General features: G+C 42.7%; 1 protein-coding gene across 1 annotated transcript; it reads right to left on the bottom strand.

Annotated features, from left to right (window-relative positions):
• Window positions 1-5,135: 5,135 nt before the first annotated feature.
• exoc3l2a (exocyst complex component 3-like 2a) lies at window positions 5,136-16,892 on the bottom strand. Its single transcript, XM_035179566.2, has 13 exons — window positions 16,729-16,892; window positions 13,619-14,179; window positions 12,499-12,716; window positions 11,280-12,030; window positions 11,070-11,184; window positions 10,876-10,986; window positions 10,684-10,784; window positions 9,977-10,087; window positions 9,728-9,863; window positions 8,881-9,003; window positions 8,615-8,770; window positions 7,510-7,631; window positions 5,136-6,001 (listed from the first exon to the last, which is right to left on the bottom strand). The coding sequence occupies exons 2-13, from the start codon at window positions 14,152-14,154 to the stop codon at window positions 5,686-5,688; spliced, it is 2,796 nt and encodes a 931-aa protein (XP_035035457.2). The 5' UTR covers window positions 14,155-14,179; window positions 16,729-16,892; the 3' UTR covers window positions 5,136-5,685.
• Between the last annotated feature and the right edge of the window lie 3,072 nt (window positions 16,893-19,964).

Genomic DNA, 19,964 nt, shown 5'->3' with positions numbered 1-19,964 from the left:
TGTTTTTCTCACTATTATATAGATGTCAAAATAGTTTAAACAAAGGAAAACAAATAACTCTGCAGGTTGGGATGTTTACAGTGTAAGTGGCATCAGGCCAGCACAGACCTGAGCAAAAATATTTATATCAGTGCATCCACCCACAACTGTTATCACAAATCAAATACATCAGAATTTAGAGGAATATAACCTGACGCGTGCGCATGTTTTGTTGGCCCATTTTAAGACAGAGAAATGATTCAAGATATTGTCAAAGTTTATTTTAGATTGCAGTCCCCTGTTTAAACAAAGGTGAACTTCCTCTGCTCCGTCTGTGGCCAAGGCCTGAGAACGCTGATTTAATGTCACGGCTGATAACAAACAGGGTGGCGTGTCTGCTCCATCTGACCCGGAGTGTGAGCGGGCACCAGCAGGCAGGGCCGTGCACCTCCCTCATCGCTAAATAAAGATGCACTCGATGGATATGCTGGGATAACATAAATCAGGATATCCCATCAGGAGTGACAAAGAGCGCCATTGTTTTGGTTCAAGTGGGCAGCCATCCTGACAGACAGCGTACACTGGACATGGGAGAGGACAGGAGGTTCTCCCTGTTCACTCTTGCCCTGATCGGTCATGTCAGAACAGGCCGTTTATGTGTGTCTACGCAATGTGTTGACTGTCAGGACCACACCTCAACTAAACCCGGACAAAGTGTGAGAGGCCAAGCTGCCAGCTCACCGACCGACACATAGTTTGACAAAGTGATGATTTCCACTGAATCAAGGTTAGGCTTCTAATGACATTTTCCACCATGACTGTACATGATCCAGTAACTAGGCTATATCACCTTAGATGTCCCCTCAACTCACACTGATGTTGCCAGAACAGGATGCACCTTTTAAATAGAACGAGCCGCAAACCTACAGTGCAGTCTTACATTCCCCTTTGTTAGAGCCATTTGTAAAATAGTTGTAAATGTATTTTTTGACATGTTTGATGTGCTAAAGATAAATAGTTCCATAACTAAATTGCAGCTTATGGCTTTATTAGGACCAATTAGGACTGCAGTCAACGCTGGCTTCTGATTGGTTGAATGCTATATAATATGATGCTTGTACTTTTATATAATTTTGTTGTAGCTACAGAGCTTGATACCCTTACTGTACTTACTATGCTTGTGTATTTTGAAATGAAGTACCTGGACTACAAAGTTTTCTTGAAGCACACGTTAGCGATTTGCTTGGACTAGTGGACATTCTCAAGAAATAGACAGAGCTACACTAACACCCGTGATGATTTAAAATCTTTTTTATCCTTTTTTTTACTGTTTTGATTTAGTCCTTCTTGTGTTGCATGTATTGTGAATGTCTCCTGTTCTCAGGTCTCTCTTCTTAAATTGAAATCAAACTGCCCGATTAAATGATGATTAAATAAATGTGAGAATCTGTTGCATAATTTGAGCACATTTGGATCATTTATTTTTTTCCTCAAGAGTCTGTTTTTATATATGTACAAATCGTCATTACCTACTGAATAAAGTAAGTGATGAGAGTTCATTGTAACTGTGTGAAGGAGAATGACTGTAAAGAAGTATGAATAAAAGTATAGTGAGTAATCCTTTAAAAGTGTATTTTGACAGTTTGGAGTTCGCTTCTTGACTAGACTTATATGAGAGGATTGACGCCAGCGTCAAAACTGTGACTTGAATATTTGTTTAATTTGTACAAGTTGACAAGTTGTGGTTTGACGTGGGAGTTACCTGTGTAGGAAAAACTTTTTTTTCCCCACACACTTCCTGACAAACACACAGTGAAGGCAAAATTCTTCAGGAAGTCGCTGGGCTAGACCAAGAAATATTTTCAGCACATACCTCCCTCTTAGACTACAGGTTTTCATTGTTGCATGACTTTTTGTTTACACATTAAATAGTTAGGCCGTAATAAGGTAATAAGGTTCTAGTAGGAAGAGGATTGTCTCACCTTTGACCTGAGTCGGGATGTTTCCTCCTGTTTACCAGTCTTCATGGTAAGATGAATTTTTAATTTCTGCAGCTTCAGGTAACTTCACAGGTACAGAAATGATCAATGCTCTCACGTGATCTCATCTGCATGACAGCAAATAAGTGCCAAGTGTTTGCTGCTTGTTACCAGTTTCACACCTTTCCATGTATTTCAGTTCAGAGCCACTTGCACCAAAGCTGCACCTTGTAGATACTAAAGCCTCTCCACTTCTTTGTGAGTGGTTTATGAGAATGTGCTACATTTTCAGTGGAAGTTGTGTCCACACTACTGCCATGGAATGAATGAGGGTAAAGGGCGGGAGCCATTTTGAAAACTCACCTGGTGGTGCATTCGAGGATGCTGCGACATCCAAGCATTTAGCATAGAATATTCTACGTTCCAAATTTTGGGCCGGAATAAAAGAGGTACTTGGAACATGCACAGGGATAGTTGTTTAAAGCCGTGTAAACCATGGTAGCCCAGGTTTTATTGACTTTTATGTATTGTCATTAATGCGTCCACCTTTGCTTTAAAGCTGGTGGAGCAGATCTGCCGAGACTAAACAAAACCAAGCGCTTAAACCTGGTGTGTAAGAAATGCCACTCTTAGCTACCACATAATGTCTTAATTGAGTACTTTTAAATATTCGACATTCTGTATGACGAGCAAACACCCCAAAGAGAGAGCAACCATGAAAAGTGCATGACAGTGTGAACAAAGACAGGGCTCGGCTTGCTTCCGAAAACAAACAGCGAATACAACCAGCTGGATTTTCCATTGCAGAGCTGTGTTAATGAGAGGAAGCAGGGGAGTGCTTCCCAGGGATTGCATTGTGATACTGTGGACGTTCCACCTTCAGCAGCTTGATCGAGGGAAACCTCCAGGAGTTTGGCCATGGTTCCTACTTGCACTCCTCAGTCAGAGATGGTAATCCCCGCCTGGGAATACCTGGAAAACAGCCATGCAGCAGCCGCCTCCAGCCTGCTATATGAGAGGATGTCTGACAATCCTCTCCATGTACATATGACTCAGAAGCCACACGGCCAAACTTAACATTTACTCAATGCCAACTACACTTATTGGTCTTCCTGTTCTGTCCCACAAATTCGTGGAACGTACTGTATTAAAAATAAAAACAAGAGCGCGGTGCACTCCCAGGTCAAAGATATCTGAGGGCTATTGTTGGTACCAGGTAAACAGATGAAGAAATACTGAAGAGGGTTTCTTTTCTTTTTTACACATATATGTTTCCTTCCCTTGTTGTGGCAAGAGTGCATGCTGATCGTTTTTAGCCATAAATCAGTAACGTCAAAAACAGGAAAGCTCTGCAGGACGGAACATGACAGACAGCTCATCTCTGACTAACTGACCATCATGACTTTCAAATAATCTGGAGAAAAAATGAGACACAAATAGTCCACATACACACATCTGCAATATAATCTCTTATATACACAATTTACTCTCAGTAAAAAAATAAGCATGACTACCCATGCAAAAATGAATCAATATGTACAGTATCTACTAAAGTTTTAGTCTTTTTTGTCAAGAAGATAAAACCACAGTTAAAGTAGTTAATGTGGTCATATAACTAAGATTTTGATAGAATAGAAAATAATAGAAGAGAATATCCTATCATTTCATAAAAATGTTCAGATCCTTAATATTGTCCAACTGTCTATTCTATTTTCATTATAATGCATGTGGGAGCACAGTGGTGCATGGATGGAGGGATGGGTAAGATGGATGGATTGATAGGATGGATAAATGGATGGACGGATGGATGGATGAATGTCCAAATTGTACATTTTCATCATCAATTGAAAAAAAATTGAAAATGAAAGTATAAATATGAGAGAAAAATACATTAGTTGTTCCCCTCCACTCCAAACTGTGTTACTTTGACTTCATGTGACTGTGCAGAGCGATGTATGTGCCAGAGACAGAAAGTTTATCTGGGTTCACCTTAAATGTCGGTGGATGTACTGGCAGGATTTATGACTCCGTCCCCAACTTGGTCGCCTTCATTGATCCAAATAGAAACTTGTGCAAGTTCGAGTTTCACCAAGCACAGACTTTTGTGTTCAGTAGATTCCTGAAAATAATCAATATTTGCCCAGGCAGTGAGTGAGTGATGTGTGATAGAGAAAGTGCTGCAAGTAGATGCCTTGTATGAATGTGTGCGTGATTGGCAAAAAGAACCCTGTACTGTAGAGCACTTTGAGTGGTCATCCAGACCAGAAAACCACCATATAATTACAAACCATTTACCATTCATAGATTCTGGATTTTTAAATAAAGAAGAAGAAGAAATTATAACTCTAAAGACATTGTGTTACCATGTCCATATGGTGATTTTTTTGTGATACAAGAAATATCTCAAGTGAAATAATCACTCAACTCCATGGCTGGTCCAACCGCCAGTGGAAAATTCCCAGTAGGTGACAACGAACCTCTTGAGTTATTTTGACATTTCAAAGCGACCAGCAGGTCATATAGTTTCCGATATAGACCCACAGACTCAGTGTGCACAGTGGCCCCAGCGGAGGCTGGCGGATTTTGTTTTGAGAAGCCCACGAGCAGCTCGGACTTGAAAAAGCTCAGTGGCTGCTGCACCTTCACTCTGAGCAGCAGAGGGGAAGTCCCCTCCTAGTGCATAACGTAAACTTGGCTCCAATAAAAGCATCCGTTGGCACCTCAGTGGACAACAGGAAATCTTTGTTTATCGAAAAACATCCCGTTGTTGACCTCGGGGTGCGTGACCCCTCTGGAGTGCCATGTAGTAGCCATGGTGGAGCCCGATATTTCAGGATCTCAAGTTTACTGAACAAAGCTTCCGTATCCTTAAGATAAACAACAAAGGCATAAAGTATGTGTGTGTATATATACTGACAGCATCAGTCCTGCGTCAGACCCTCTGGCCCATGTCTGTTTGGTATGTATTGTTTAACATAGCTCCAGACTTATTGTCGGACATGCCCACGTTCAAGGACAAAACACCTAAAGTTAGAACTACAATAAAACAAATCCATTCTGAGACCTGACAGAGCTTTGACAAGATGCAGACAAACACGTTTCCTTTTTCTTTTTCAGATGAAACTCAGTATACAGTATTAACACAGTATTAACAGTCCCAATAATAGAGCTGCTGAGTCTGTTTAATCCACCCAGTCAATGGGTTTTTATTATGGTTCCAGCAACAGATCCATTTCATTCACAGTGACAGTTCGACACATATACATTTCCATGCACTATTTCCTCACATACATATGTACTATATACCAGAGAATGGGTATATATGTTTGAGTAAATACACGTTAAATAGCAAACATCCTACATCATATTGCATTGCATCTGCTAGCAGTTGTTTCTGCAGTAGTTTGCAGGAATGAAAGGCGAAGTGGAGAGGTTACATTTTGAGGTTATTTTATGTCACTTATTTTATTTCTGTATTTGTTTGGATCAAAATGAAACAACTGCAAATGATAATGAGCTATAACGTTTCACTATTCCATTAAAAATGCACAAGTGTCAGTAAGTAAGTGAGCGTGTACAGTACAGGCAGTACCTGAGGTCAAGTTTCTTAAATGGCTGTTAACAATATTTGGTACAGTTTTTGGTCAAGGTGCATGCACATCTCATCATCTCATCAGAATCGTCACAGCCCATCTGTGACTGCTCTCCTAACACAACACACCAACAGCTAGTCTTCTCTGTGAAGCTTATTTGTGTCTTCCACATTCTCGGAGGGTTGAGGTGCTGCGTTCCTCACACTTATCCTGCGGTTTCGCCTCAGACGGTGCTCAGAGAACCAGTTGGAGACGGTCATGGCGAGCCGGAGGAGACCCAAGCTGATGCAGTGCACCTCTGAGGTGATGGGGATGTCAGAGAAGAGGGCGTGGTCACGGCACATGAGGGCACTCCTGCACTCAAAGTCTTTGACGATGTTGAGGATCTCCTGGCGCTCCGCCTGCCGCATCATCCCCCGTACGTTCAACAGGGTGGAGACGTGCTTCTTCCTGTGCAGAGGAAGGATATGAGGAGGAGGAGGGGAAGGGAGGTAGACGAGTGTTAATGAAATCTCAGTCTGTTAGCTGTCATCAAATGATTATGAGAAACAGTCACATCTGTCTGAGTCATAGCATCTGTTCCTGGAACTGAATATTTGGTGTCCTTTTCCAAATCAGAACCATTTATAAAAAGTTGTAACGACATTCAAGGTCCAGTGTTTCGGGATATCTGTCAGCAGATGGGATGATAACATTGATAGTAATGTTTTCAATTGTTTCATGTATTGAAACTAAGAATCGTGCTAGGATCCACAGGGGAAGGATATCATAGGAAAAAAAAAATCTCAGCCAGCTCTTATTTGTGGCTTATAACTAATATACAAAGCATTAATAAATGACTCATAAGGCATTGATAAACCCATTATTTATAATATATTTACTCTATATAAAAGGTGGCTTCTTAGCTAGTCGCACAAAAGGAGTTTGTTTTTTGTTTTTTGAGGCATAAATTGAGAAGTCTGCCTGCCTGTCTGTCTGCCTGTCTGCCTGTTTTCCTGTCTGCCTGTCTGCCTGTCTGCCTGTCTGTCAGTCTGTATTTCTTGACAGCAGCTCATAGTTGATTTCCTTTCCGAAGTGTTTCTCTAGAAAACTGACAGACAGAGATTCCTCCATTTATTTCACAATGTAAACTGCACTTCCTGTTATCATAGTAACCGTATTTGAGACGCAACCCTAAAGGTCACACTCCAGCTTGACGGACACGGCCCTGGGTTAGATGACTGAATACGGAGGAAAGAGTGGAAGGAGGTTGGAAGGACTGACATGCATTCCCAGGTGTAGTCACAGTCTATGAATGGACTGTGCTGGAGTTAAATGAAGCACCCAGAAACCTCAAGGAAGAGCGGCAGCCTCTGATCTCCTAAAATACCAGCAGGGGATGCCATAAAGTAAACAAAAGGGATGAGTCAAGCGGTGAGTTAGCATGTCTCCATGTCTGCACTACTGTGTTTTGCTCTTCTCTTCCACACCTCTCTCTCTTTGATTCACGAGTTTTTACAAGTGTGGCACCAGTCTGTCTCCTGCAGGGTGGCAGGAACAGGAAGTACTCGGCAGCAGCTTCCTGTCTGCTCCGCAGAGGGCTATGCGTCACACACGGCCGTAGGTTGCCAACCGTCACCTGAGTCTTAATCTGTGCACAAACAGCCCCCGCTCCCCCATCCTCCCCGAGGCCTCTCAGCCTCATCCATTCTCAAAACAGACCCTCGCTCCTCTCCGAAAATAGCAAAGTTAATGTAGATATGTTTCCGTGCTCCTTTTCCTTGTTTTGATCCATTGTGACACACACACAAAAAAACATCCACAGTTTTACAGTTTCTCTGGTTTGGCTACGAGCCAACAACAGCAATCTGAATGTGTAGCCGTAAGCATAAAAGAGTATATGACCTTTTGGGGTTCAGAGACACTTCCTGGTTGCAACAGAAACATTCCAACACTGCTAATTTATTTAAGAGCCTAACCGTATATCTGGAAACTCTTTCACCAGGACAGCCACCTCCATCTGGATGGAGGGAGTGTCCTCCAGGAGAATGATGTCAGCCAGGTGGCAGATGATGCTGTCCAACCAAGATGAGCTTGAATCCTGAAGCAGAGAGAAGACAAACAAACTTAGGTTAAAAAAAAGTGAAAGAGTTTATTACCATTTTTGGAAATGATGGAATTGATATTTTCACTTGACTTCCTTTTGGAAATTTGCCTGACTAAATGTAAAGTTCACTGCACTTGTTATTTGTTATCCCTGTTTATCCAGATGGCTTCTTCTGCCAATTATAAATCTGTTTTGAAGAGGAGGAAACACGGATTAATACCTCCGAAGGTGAGAGGCCAAACATTTAGGTGATATCCTGAGAGAATAACAAAACTCCACCTCTGTTTTTCCAGGTCCTCTTTTTCCGTCAAACACTCAGGAAAAAGAAAGCAGAATTCTTTGACTTGGCATTCACTAAAAATAACGTCTATTTCGGACAGCCATTAAAAAAACTAAACTACCCCCAACGCCAAGTTCCCAGTTTCCACAGATACTTCATCTCACTCCTCCGCGAAAAAGGCCATCAAGGCCATCCCTGAGCCGCATCAAAGCCGGCCAGCTGACAGGAACAGGAAGTTCCTCCTGAGCACAGCGGCTTCCTGTTGTCAGCCGAGGTGACGGACACTTGTTTGAACTCACACACACAAAGGGGGCAAATGCCACACTGACAGGCCAAGTTGTTTTATACCTTCCCCCCTCCCCCCCCTGGCAAGTGCTAACGTAAGCCTGGTACATCCATCTCCATCTCAATGACGGCAGCCATTTTTTAGAGCTCACTCCTGTATCAACACTGTCTGAATTATTCCTGACCTAGGAAGTTTGAGGGTCAGGCTCCATTTACAGCCACCCCACTCTGCATTCGCCTTCGCCAGCTCTGTTCACTGTTTTGAACAATCAGCATTTTGGAATCACTTATCATAGGTGGGGTCCCCGAAAAGGAATCATTTTTTATGTTGTGGATGCAGAGCAAGTCAGGTTTATGGCATCACCTGATTCAGTTTAATAAATATAATGTTTCGTGTGAGGACCAAACTCACCAGATCTTTAAAGAGTCCTTTCAGCTGTTTGGCCTCATCTTGCAGACGGAAAGCCATCCTCTTCCTCATCTTGGAGGATGTGCAGATTACCCGTCCACGCATGATGGCTCGGACATACTCTACCAGGACCCGCCGGTGCACCTCACCCACCAGCGTCTGTCAGTCAATCATAACATTAGTCCCTCACTGGCTACATATGACCTTCAAGCAAATACTGCATTTATGTCTACATGTTAAACTTCATCATGTGATCACACAGGTGTTACCTGATATGGTGGAGAGTCCATCCGTCTGAATTTCTTAAAGTGTTGTTTAATGCTGGCTTCAATGGCTTCAAATGCCTCTGTGTTATTCAGCCATTTTCTCTTCATCAGTTTGTCAAAGAAAGGCTGCAACGACAGACCAAGATCTGATTAGTTAGATTAAAGTACATATAATGAAGTACTCTACTCGAGTGCAATTTTGAGGTACTTGTGCTTACATGTATTGTTCCAGCACTATACACTTGTGCCCCACTACATTTTCAGGGGAAAATATTATACTTTTTACTGCACTAAATTTACTGCAGATACTAGTTATTTGTCAAACTTATGTTTTGCATATAAAACATATGACTTTCTGGTAAAATATGGTGACATTTTCCGATAAATATTATGTTAGCAGTTTCAAGCTGCAATTTAGTTTTTAATCGTTCAATTTTATAAATTAAATATCAAATATGCATCAATAAAACACGAACATCATCCATCTGTACAATTTCTCTATATTTCTCTATACTCTTTTTTGTATCACTTATAATGGATTATATTTAGCTACACACTGTGGAATTGCTACTTTTACTTGAGTAAAAGATTCGTAGATTTCTTCACTTGCCCTGATATAGAGTAACAAAGGCTGACATACTCATTTATGAATATGAAAATATATCTCACTATGCAAATACACAACTGAATAAAATGTTAGGAGACCACTGAGCAGTCTGCTGTCTGCTAGTCTAACACGCATCGGTACAGGAAAAGGTGACAATAGAAATTATCTGCACAGTCATGGGGGTCTAGTTAAAGGGAAACAAGCTTTACGGACTGAGATGAGACTTGATCATGTCTTACTGACCCTGATGTGCTCAAACAGTCGATCAGTCAGCACCCTCACTGACTGGTTGATGATCCTGTCCAGAGACGAGTTGGCTCTCTGCGCTGACTCCTCGCCGCCCTGTGGGTCACACTGCCTGCAGCGCTCCACAAATGATCTGGAGAACATAAAGGAGGTATGAAGCAGTGGGTTCAGCTACTGTGGTGCTCCCCGCACCAAAGAATAAAATTACATCTATTGAAAAATATTTTTTTATAATTGTTTGTCTACCTGAGAGGAGGGCAGCAGTTGACTAGAGCTATGGTCCTGGAAACATATCCGTCCCCTCGGTCTCCAAATTCCGCCTGAGTGTCATGAAACATCTCCACCTTCCTGTGGAAACTAACACAAGCAGGTTGTATGAAAATGTTAACACAAAACAATAATTATCCTGTCCTTTAAATACACTGTGGCAATCAAGATATCCTCAGGCTATATACAAAAATTCAAGCTCAATCAATTCAATTCAATTTTATCTGTATAGCGCCACAAATCAAGGCACTTTATATAATTAGGTCTGATAATATTGCAGAAAGGAAGCATATATAAAGTTAAAAGTAACGGCCCCATTACATAACCTTGTGGAACTCCATGACTAACTTTTGTATGTCATAGACGTGAACACATTGTAATCCTCAAGTATGACTTAAACCAGTCTAGTGCTGGTCCTTGTATCCCTGCATGTTGTTCTCTGTTACAAAATCTTGTGATCTATAGTATAAAAAAAATGAAGTTCTGTGTTGACAAAATAGAGAATACTATTCCATTATCATTATTACTCTACTATATACCTGGTGAAGTTTATTTAGTTTTTGCCATCTGAAAATCATGCAAGTTAAATCATGTTTGCTACTTTCACAAAGTTGAGTTATAACTTAACTCTCAGTCTTTGGTTGAATGTTTCTCTGATTTGATACTTTTTGTTCGCATGTACTCACTTGTAGAGGAAGTCAGCCAATCCAGTCAGACTACAGCGAGCCACTCTTGCCCCAAGAAACTGGTTCACAGATGTGGATCTGTCCAAATCCACTTTTAGCCTCTGAAATTGATAAGAAAGCAGTGTCTTAGAAAAATGATTAAAATCATTCCAAGATTTCTTTTCACAGCAAAAATGGCATATGACGATGTACCTGGATGACAGAGCGTGCAAGGTGTGACTGATACTCCTCTATGTGCAGAGTCTGGGCCCATCGCCGCTCCTCTTCATCCAGAACCTGAATAAGCTCTGTTGTCACCTTGTCCTGAAAATCACAGCAAGAAAATTAAAACCTCTCAGTTGCTCAGATTTTCCAAGAAACAGAGAAGCAAAACCAAGATGTCATACCCTGACAATACTGATACAGTCCTGCTCCAGTCTGTCCACTGTGTCTTGGGGCAGAATTGCTTCCAGAGGGCTGTAGTTGATAGGTGTGGTTGTGCCAATGGTTCCTAAGACATCCCTGGTGGAAAGCGGTGAAATATTACTTAGTACTTCAGCTTTCTGGCTATTATTTCATGGGAGCACCCAGGTTCACTGACTAATTAGGTACCCTACCTGTTGTAGATGTTGTAGAACCAGTCCAGCAGGGAGTAGACATCTGTTATCTGCAGCGGCCCACTGGTGATAGTGCGAAGACGTTTGGCCACAGCTCGATGGTAGCTCTCCAAGTACACCTGGAAGGCAGAAAACTCCTCTGGGTAGATGGACACTGCATTCCTCCTCGCTGCATCAAGGTCATCCACCATTCTGCTCCTCAGACGCTCCAGGTACGAGGCCAGTTGTCCTGCCTGCGTATCCACCTGATGCGGCAGGCTCCAGTCTGCAGCCTCCGCCACAGCCTGTCTCCACTTCATCTTCAATCGCCGGGGACGCTGGCTGGTGTGGATCTGAGGGGTGTCTTGCTCAGGCTTTGTCTCCCCTCTTAGAGCCCACGTAGCATCCGCATGCTCCTCCTGTTGAATCACCAGCACCACAAGCCCAAGGTTTGGACCAGCGCTGGGCTGGCGGAGGGACTCCCGCACTACGTCCCACATTTCCCTCTGCAGGGCCTCATACAGGAGCTCCACGTCTTTCACCTTCCGCCGGCTCGAGTCCAGCGTTGCGTTGGAGCTGAGGGAGTCATCGATGGATGAGGATGAGAAGGGGATCATGCTGAGGGGATTGCTGGGACATAGCGTGGGAGTAAGGGTGGGAGTAGATGGGGTCGGCAGAAGAGACAGCAGCTCACACTCTCGCTCCAACTCCTGCATGTGTGTGTCGGCCAGTAGAAGGTCCCTGTGGTTGACCAACTGTAGGATCTCCAGCACTGTGGAGACCAAGAAGAGGAAAATAAATCTGTTTATTTGCAATCTTCAGAAAATGCAGGATTAACCAAACATCCCAACTGTGTTCATTCATCATTATTAAGTAGCTGCGCGTGTGCCTGACTGACAAATTGGGTTATTTGTTGCTCATTCTGCACACTGTTCTATTCAGAGAGAGGCTCCCTGTGGAGTCCGTGAACAGTAGCCTGGTTGAACATCTATCTAGAGGAACCTGGAATAGGAGGAAGTGTGCTCATTTCCTGATTTCACAGTCTGCTGGTGATTGAACCCAGTGACTCTGGGATCTGGGGACCTCTCAAACTCATCAGAGAGTTTACTCGGATTGTCAAGTACAACTTAGACTAAACCAGGTAGAGAAAAGTTCTCAAATATGAGGGAAGCTACTCATAAAAAATGATTCTCTGAGGTCTTAATATGTATGTAGGCGTATGTGATCAGGGTTTTATTACCTGAGAGGGGCTCTCTGGTTTTAACCACCGGCTCCTCCTCCATCGTTTCCTCCTCGTCCTCTTGGGAGGCCTTGTCTGACATGGATTCCCTCTTCAGCTTGCCCAAATTGACCATCCTGAGGAAGGAGGGCCGCCTGGAAGCCTCCGCCTCGATGTCTGTGCTCAGGTCCCCACAGGGCAGGCTCTCTCTGCGCTCCTCCTTACGTCGACCTGTGAAGCTGCACAACATCCACAGCAGCAGCAAAGAACGTGAATGACTGTGGCTGCAAGGGCTTGAATATGACTCACATTGATTGTATGCAGTACAGTACACAGCATGAATGGTATTAAGGAGACTTGGGGTTTGTATTGTAGTGTGCGTGCCCAGTAGCAGCTACAATCACACATCAGCCCTGACTGCCTCTGTTAAAAATAGCTCAATTCAGTAAGCAAGTACACATGTCACTGGAAAACAAAGGAGGTTCCGTAGATCAGCAGGTTGTTATGGCACATTGCATAACTCCACATAAAATAAACACACTATATGCAGTGCTATTACTGACAAGCAAAGGTAACGTGATTTGACATTTTTCTGTGTCATCTCCGGGATTCAGAGACTAATCTCTCTGAGAACTCAGCTGTTCAAAAGGCCTTGACTCTGATTTGTCACAGTTTTTTATCTAGGGAATCCTTTGAATTAATTTGACCCCTGTTAATGTTATGGAATGTTATTTGCTTTTAATACCTGAAAATGTGTTTTGAATAAAGAAGATATAAATGTTATCTTTAATACAAACTCAATCCAAATTTAGTTTTGCTTAATTTATGGAGGGATTGTTGCATCCATCAAATGGTGCCACTCTCCTTTTAATAAAAACACACTTAATCCTTTCTCTTTTAAATCAAAAAAACCATGTGGTTCATTGGGTTTACACATCATGTGCTGTATATTTATACGGTAGGGGTAAACATTATACACTACATTAACCAAAGATATCTTACTTTAAAAAAACTCCCCTTTCCTTCTTGTACTCCACAATACCTGAAGCATTTCAACAAAACTTTTTACTCTTCATATTAGAAATCCAAATAGAGATTCAATTAGATTCATTTAGTCTCCTTCCTCCCCACCCCTGCTCACCGGAGTAGGGTCATAATTCCCTCTGAGCCTCTGCGCAGCCCTTTCTTTTTCTCCCTCTCTGGCGGGAGTGTATTCGAGTCTCCAGGGCTGTAGTGTGGGTAGTTGTTCCCCCACACGTTGCGTCCCGATATGCGGAGCCCCTTCCCCAGTTTTCCAAGGGTTTTGAGTGGTGACACTCCACAGATCCGCTCCAGGGTCCCCCTGAGAGGTTTCCCTTTCGGGTTCCCTGCCCCGTGCCTCTCTGAGTTCAACTCATTCTCCTCCTCTTCTCCATCACGGGAGGTCCTGAGCTGGTGGTTTCCCATGACCTTCCCCATGATAAGCCCCATGTCACCTCCATTCCTCGCATCCTCATCCAGGTCCACGTCCTCAAAGGGGTTCAGGTTTTTGTTCAGATCCTTCAGGTCATTCAGATCCTTCAGATCATTGAGTTCCCTGAGGTCTAAGTCCAGCCGAGGCAGAATCAGATCACCGTTCACTCTGGGGAACTCGTGGCAGCTCTTGGACCTTCCCGGGAGCTTCTTCAGAATGGGCATGGTTGCAAATTAGATTCTTGAAAAACTGAAAGACAGGAACAATGTGTGAGTCTCAGAATGGCAGAAAGGATTATGCTTTATGTAGCACAATCATTTATTATGAATGAGTCTCCCAGAACAGATCAAACAAGTGAAAATGTGATTGTCTCATTAACTTTAATATGATTTAGTGTATTTGAAATTTCTACATATTTGACACTATCTGGTGCTTCATTTCTAATTGGGATAAAACATGACTTGTAGCAGTCTACTTCAATATTGATAGTTATTCAATATTGAGAAGTAATAACAAGGATATTTTATATTCTATTGTCTTAGAGAAAACACTAAGTTGTGTGACTGAAAAATCTAATCATGAAACGTGGGAAACTGTGTGTCAGTCACCAGACAGTTTATATAAGCAAATCAAAAACATCCTTTCACATGCTGGTTATGTGATGCTCTTCAATAAGCAAATAGGAAATATGTATTCATAATATTGCTGCATCTACGTGTGCGGCACTGCGGCCTTACATAAATATAACAGCACTCATCAACAAACACTCATGTGGACCTGGTCAGGAAAGGTTGACCTGCAGCTTGTTGAGACTAACCAACATATGATTGACAGGAGTGTATACAGAATAGGATTCACTGTGATGGGACTATTTTAGACAGTTTTCCGATTTATCTCTTTTATTTATCATTCAGACCTTTTGCTTAAATGTAATAAAGATCTGGTCCCTTGGTTGAAATGTATTGATTTTATTTTCTGCTGCAAGTTTAGAGAATCAGTCTAATATAAAACTAAATCATGTCTTTTCTGTCATATTGAGTTTCTCTTTTTGTCAGAACACTGTACTGATTTCTGTTTTTAGTCAAAAAGGATAATTGGTCATGTTGTTATTAAGTTGAAGACACAATGTAAAAGAGGTTGGTATGTTGGTTTATTTACTGGAGGCTGTCAAACCAGCCTGTTGTTTTTAGTGCACAGTAATGAAATAAAACTGAATTACATCAAAATTATATTGTTATTGACCTATAACATTGGGTTTACAGTGTCACATCAGGTGGGGCTGATACAGGAGGTGGAGCCCTTGTTCTGTGTAATTCTTAAAGTTCAGGCTTCAGCAAAGTTACGCAAATTAATTCGATATTTTCAAAAGTGAGTCATATTATAAAATTCCATCTTTGTGTCACTATCCTTCCTATTCAGCTCAGCAAGGAAACTCTGTCTGTGGAAACATAATATTTTATGGGATTTTTTTATTAAAAAACACTGTAACCTAGGGAGATAACCAGAATATTTGGATAACTCAGGGGCTGAAGCCGCATAAGCTTTAACTGCAACTGAAAACTTTGAATGTTTCTTTTTCTCTCTTGTATCCAATGACATCTAATTAGGAAGAAATCTTTTCACACTGTTTCAGCGTACAGAAGGGTGTTAGTATTGTTTTAACAAACTCCAACATTGCTGTTTGACACTTTTTTACCCCAAAGCAGAAGCATTAAAATAAGCCATCAGTATATGGTTTGTATTTATATAGCTTTTCTAGTTTTGATGACCACTCAAAGCACTATACAGTACAGTCATGTCATTCACCCAAACACACATTAATACAGTTCATCTAAATGCGGCACTTTATCACACATCACTCACACACTGCCAGCAAAGCTGCATATTTGGGATTCAGTGTCTTGCCCAAGGACACTTCGGCACTCATCATGGAGGAGCCAGGGATCAAACCAGCGACATTCTGATTAGTGGACGCTCTATCTCCTGAACCACAGCCCCCGTGTCTCAAACACTTTCCACTGTTGTTATCACACAATCTCTGTCCAAGTTGCTCACCTCTCAGCACTTCAGTTATATACGTACACCTGGAAACTCTATTATGAAACCAACATCATCTGTAGACATTTTTTCTTGTGAACATAAAGTTACAATTATCGGATCTCAAGCTGACTTCTATGCTGAAATCATGGCTGTAATTAATGTCTTTGGGTCATAAAGAGAACATAAACTCTATCGAGATCCATTTGGTCAGCTTTTGTGCAATTTGCTCTGGTATCATGCATGTTTAATTTTATTTTTTAATGTCTGAACATAGTCTTCAAACATCGTATGTGATGCTGAAACAATTTCATAACCTACCTATTCCTCTACCTATCTACTGTTTATTGGCCTCTCCCAGAGGTGGGGGCCAGGCAAACACTTGTAAAGAGGTTTAAAGCCTCGAAAGGAAAACTGTCTTGTGAAAACAAAAGGTGAAATGAAGACCTCAGATATTAATAAAGGATTTTGATGGATATGCAATAGTTGTATCTGTTCTGCTGTGAACTTAAGTCTAGATTAGAGCCTCCGTCACTACAATATCACAAAAGGCAGAGAGAGTCATCACACAAGACAATCAGGTTTTTTATACATTCCATACCAGAGTAAGTGCCAGTTTCCAACCTTCAGTATGTCAACAACACAAAAGGATGAGCAGCTATCATTGATTAGGCAACAACTAGTAAAACCTCAACAGAGAAACACAACAATATGGACACTGATAGGAATCAGGTCTGTGAGTACAGAGGATGAGGACCTACCTGGTATGATGGCTTTGCAGTGTTTTAGTACAATCTCATCCTGGAGTGTGTGGCTGTGCGTGCTGCCAGGCTGTGAAGTGTGTGGATGTGTGTGTGCGACTGACAAGTGTGAGAGCGTGTCTGAAAGTACTCGGTGGCTCAAGAGAGCAATGTGGCTGCCTGTGGTTTCCTGACGGGCCCTATTGTGGTGGAAGGTGATATGTTTTCCTGAGGAAAGGCCCGTCCCGTCCTTTCGCCCCCCTCCTAAGCCAAAGACCCTCTGTCCCCACCCCTACACCCGCACCCCAGGGACCTTTCTAATTACAGTAATTACATTAACTGTACAGCGGAGGAAGATAGAGTTGGACAGAGCATTCCTCTGCAGTGCTTTATGATTTTTAGCTCTACACACTTGTGTGTTTGCGTGCATGTGATCTTGTACGTGTGTGTGCGTGCCCTGACTGATTTCTAGTATATTGAAGCACAGAATGAGGATGATTCAGCGTCAACGGCCTTGAGTCCAAATTCCATTCATACACCATCTGCAGAGTATTCTTCCTCAGAGGAAGACCTTAAGTGGACAGATCTGAACTGAAGTGAGAATCAACACTCTGCCGCTGCCACATTGTCTTTGGTCAAATGCAGCTTCAAGGTCACTGCAGCCACGGCACGGCTCTAATGTCACACAAAGACCAGAGCTGTAAGATGAAACAGTTGAAGGATATATGCTGTATGTGTGTGTGTGTGTGTGTGTGTGTGTGTGTGTGTGTGTGTGTGTGTGTGTGTGTGCGTGCGTGCGTGCGGCATGCGTGTGTGTGTTTGCATGTGTGTGTGTGTGTGTGTGTGTGTGTGTGTGTGTGTGTGTGTGTGAGTGTGTGTGTGTGTGCGTGCGTGTGTGTGTGTGCGTGCGTGTGTGTGTTTGCATGTGTGTGTGTGTGTGTGTGTGTGTGTGTGTGTGTGTGTGTGTGTGTGTGTGTGTGTGTGTGTGAGTGTGTGCGTGCGCGTGCGTGCGTGCGTGCGTGTGCGTGCGTGTGTGTTTGCATGTGTGTGTGTGTGTGTGTGTGTGTGTGTGTGTGTGTGTGTGTGCGTGTGTGTGAGTGTATGCGTGTGTGTGAGTGTGTGTGTGTGTGTGTGTTGCACTTAAAAAAGTAACCAAGCAAAGCAACATGTCAACAAGGTGGGACACCTCAAATGTTCTGTGCTCATTGTGGCTCCCTACTGCCACACAGTGTACACTTTGGGGTAGGACAGGATATAAAGTCTAGTACAGACATGACCTCATTGGACAGTTACCAATGAATGAATCGGTTAACTCATTAAATATCTATGCATCATGTGCTGTGTGTCTCATTCAGTCATCAAGCTTCTGTAAACTCACCGGCCCTCAGTTCCACCCCTTGAATATCACGTCCTATTTCCCTATGGTTCTTAACCTGCATTTTTATACATGTGTGCTGAGAACAATGTTGGACTTAAATGTGTCACACTTATAGTTACACAATATGTTTTTCTTTCTAACGTTTAAAATAAGTTCAATTTATTACATTTTTTTTTTTATCTTTAGATTTAGCTGCAGATGGTTTTAAGGGTAAGAAAAACAGAAACATGTATGTGGTTAAATGGTCTGTATTTCTATGGTGCTTATAGATCACTCTTTACACCACAAGTCACATTCACCCATACAGCGCTACTACAGGTGCATCTCAATAAATTAGAATATCATGGAAAAGTTCATTTATTTCGATAATTCAATTCAAAAAGTGAAACTCATATATTATATAGATTCATTACACACAGAGTGAAATATTTCAAGCGTTTATTTCTTTAAATTTTGATGATTATGGCTTACAGCTAATGAAAACCCAAAATTCAGTATCTCAGAAAATTTGAATATTACATAAGACCAATAAAACGAACGATTTTTAATACAGAAAAGTCAGCCTACTGAAAGTATGTTCATATATATATGCAATCAATGCTTGGTCGGAGCTCCTTTTGCATGAATTACTGCATCAATGCGGCGTGGCATGGAGGCGATCAGCCTGTGGCACTGCTGAGGTGTTATGGAAGCCCAGGTTACTTTGATAGCGGCCTTCAGCTCGTCTGCATTGTTGGGTCTGGTGTCTCTCATCTTCCTCTTGACAATACCCCATAGATTCTCTATGGGGTTCAGGTCAGGCGATTTTGCTGGCCAATCAAGCATGGTGATACCATGGCCATTAAACCAGGTATTGGTACTTTTGGCAGTGTGGGCAGGTGCAAAGTCCTGCTGGAAAATGAAATCAGCATCTCCATAAACCTTGTCAGCGGAGGGAAGCATGAAGTGCTCTAAAATGTCCTGGCAGACGGCTGCGTTGACTTTGGACTTGATAAAACACAGTGGACCAACACCAGCAGATGACATGGCTCCCCAAATCATCACTGACTGTGGAAACTTCACACTGGACTTCAAGCAACTTGGATTCTGTGCCCCTCCACTCTTGCTCCAGACTCTGGGACCTTGATTTCCAAATGAAATGCAAAATTTACTTTCATCTGAAAAGAGGACTTTGGACCACTGAGCAACAGTCCAGTCCTTTTTCTCCTTAGCCCAGGTAAGACGCTTCTGATGTTGTCTCTGGTTCGGGAGTGGCTTGACACGAGGAGTGGCTTGACACGAGGAATGTGACAGTTGTAGCCCATGTCCTGGATACGTCAGTGCGTGGTGGCTCTTGATGCACTGACTCCAGCCTCCGTCCACTCCTTGTGAATCTCCCCCAAATTCTTGAATGGCCGTTGCTTCACAATCCTCTCAAGGCTGCGGTTATCCCTTTTGCTTGTGCACCTTTTTCTACCACACTTTTGCCTTCCACTCAACTTTCTATGAATATGCTTGGATACAGCACTCTGTGAACAGCCAGTGTCTTTAGCAATGACCTTTTGTGGCTTACCCTCCTTGTGGAGGGTGTCAGTGACTGTCTTCTGGACAAGTCAGCAGTCTTCCCCATGATTGTGTATCCTACTGAAGCAGCCTTACGCCGGGTTCACACAGGACGCGGAAGCGCAGCGCCACGGCGCGCCGCGCCAAGGAAAGCCAGGCGCCTCCTTTCCGCCCCCGTTACTCAATTGTGCCGTTCACATAGGCTGCGAAGCGCCGCGCAGCGCCAAGGGCGCCTCGCGCCCTGCACCGATGGTTTCGGCGTCGAGTCTATTTTTTCCGCTTGCCGCGAGCGTATCGCGCCAGGAAACACACTGAAAAATGATTTTAAACGATATAA

The sequence above is a fragment of the Hippoglossus stenolepis genome, chromosome 15 (genome assembly GCF_022539355.2).
Source record: "Hippoglossus stenolepis isolate QCI-W04-F060 chromosome 15, HSTE1.2, whole genome shotgun sequence".
Lineage (NCBI taxonomy): Eukaryota > Metazoa > Chordata > Actinopteri > Pleuronectiformes > Pleuronectidae > Hippoglossus > Hippoglossus stenolepis.
The sequence above is the reverse complement of the archived record's forward strand: the minus strand, read 5'-3'. Positions and strand labels throughout refer to the sequence as shown.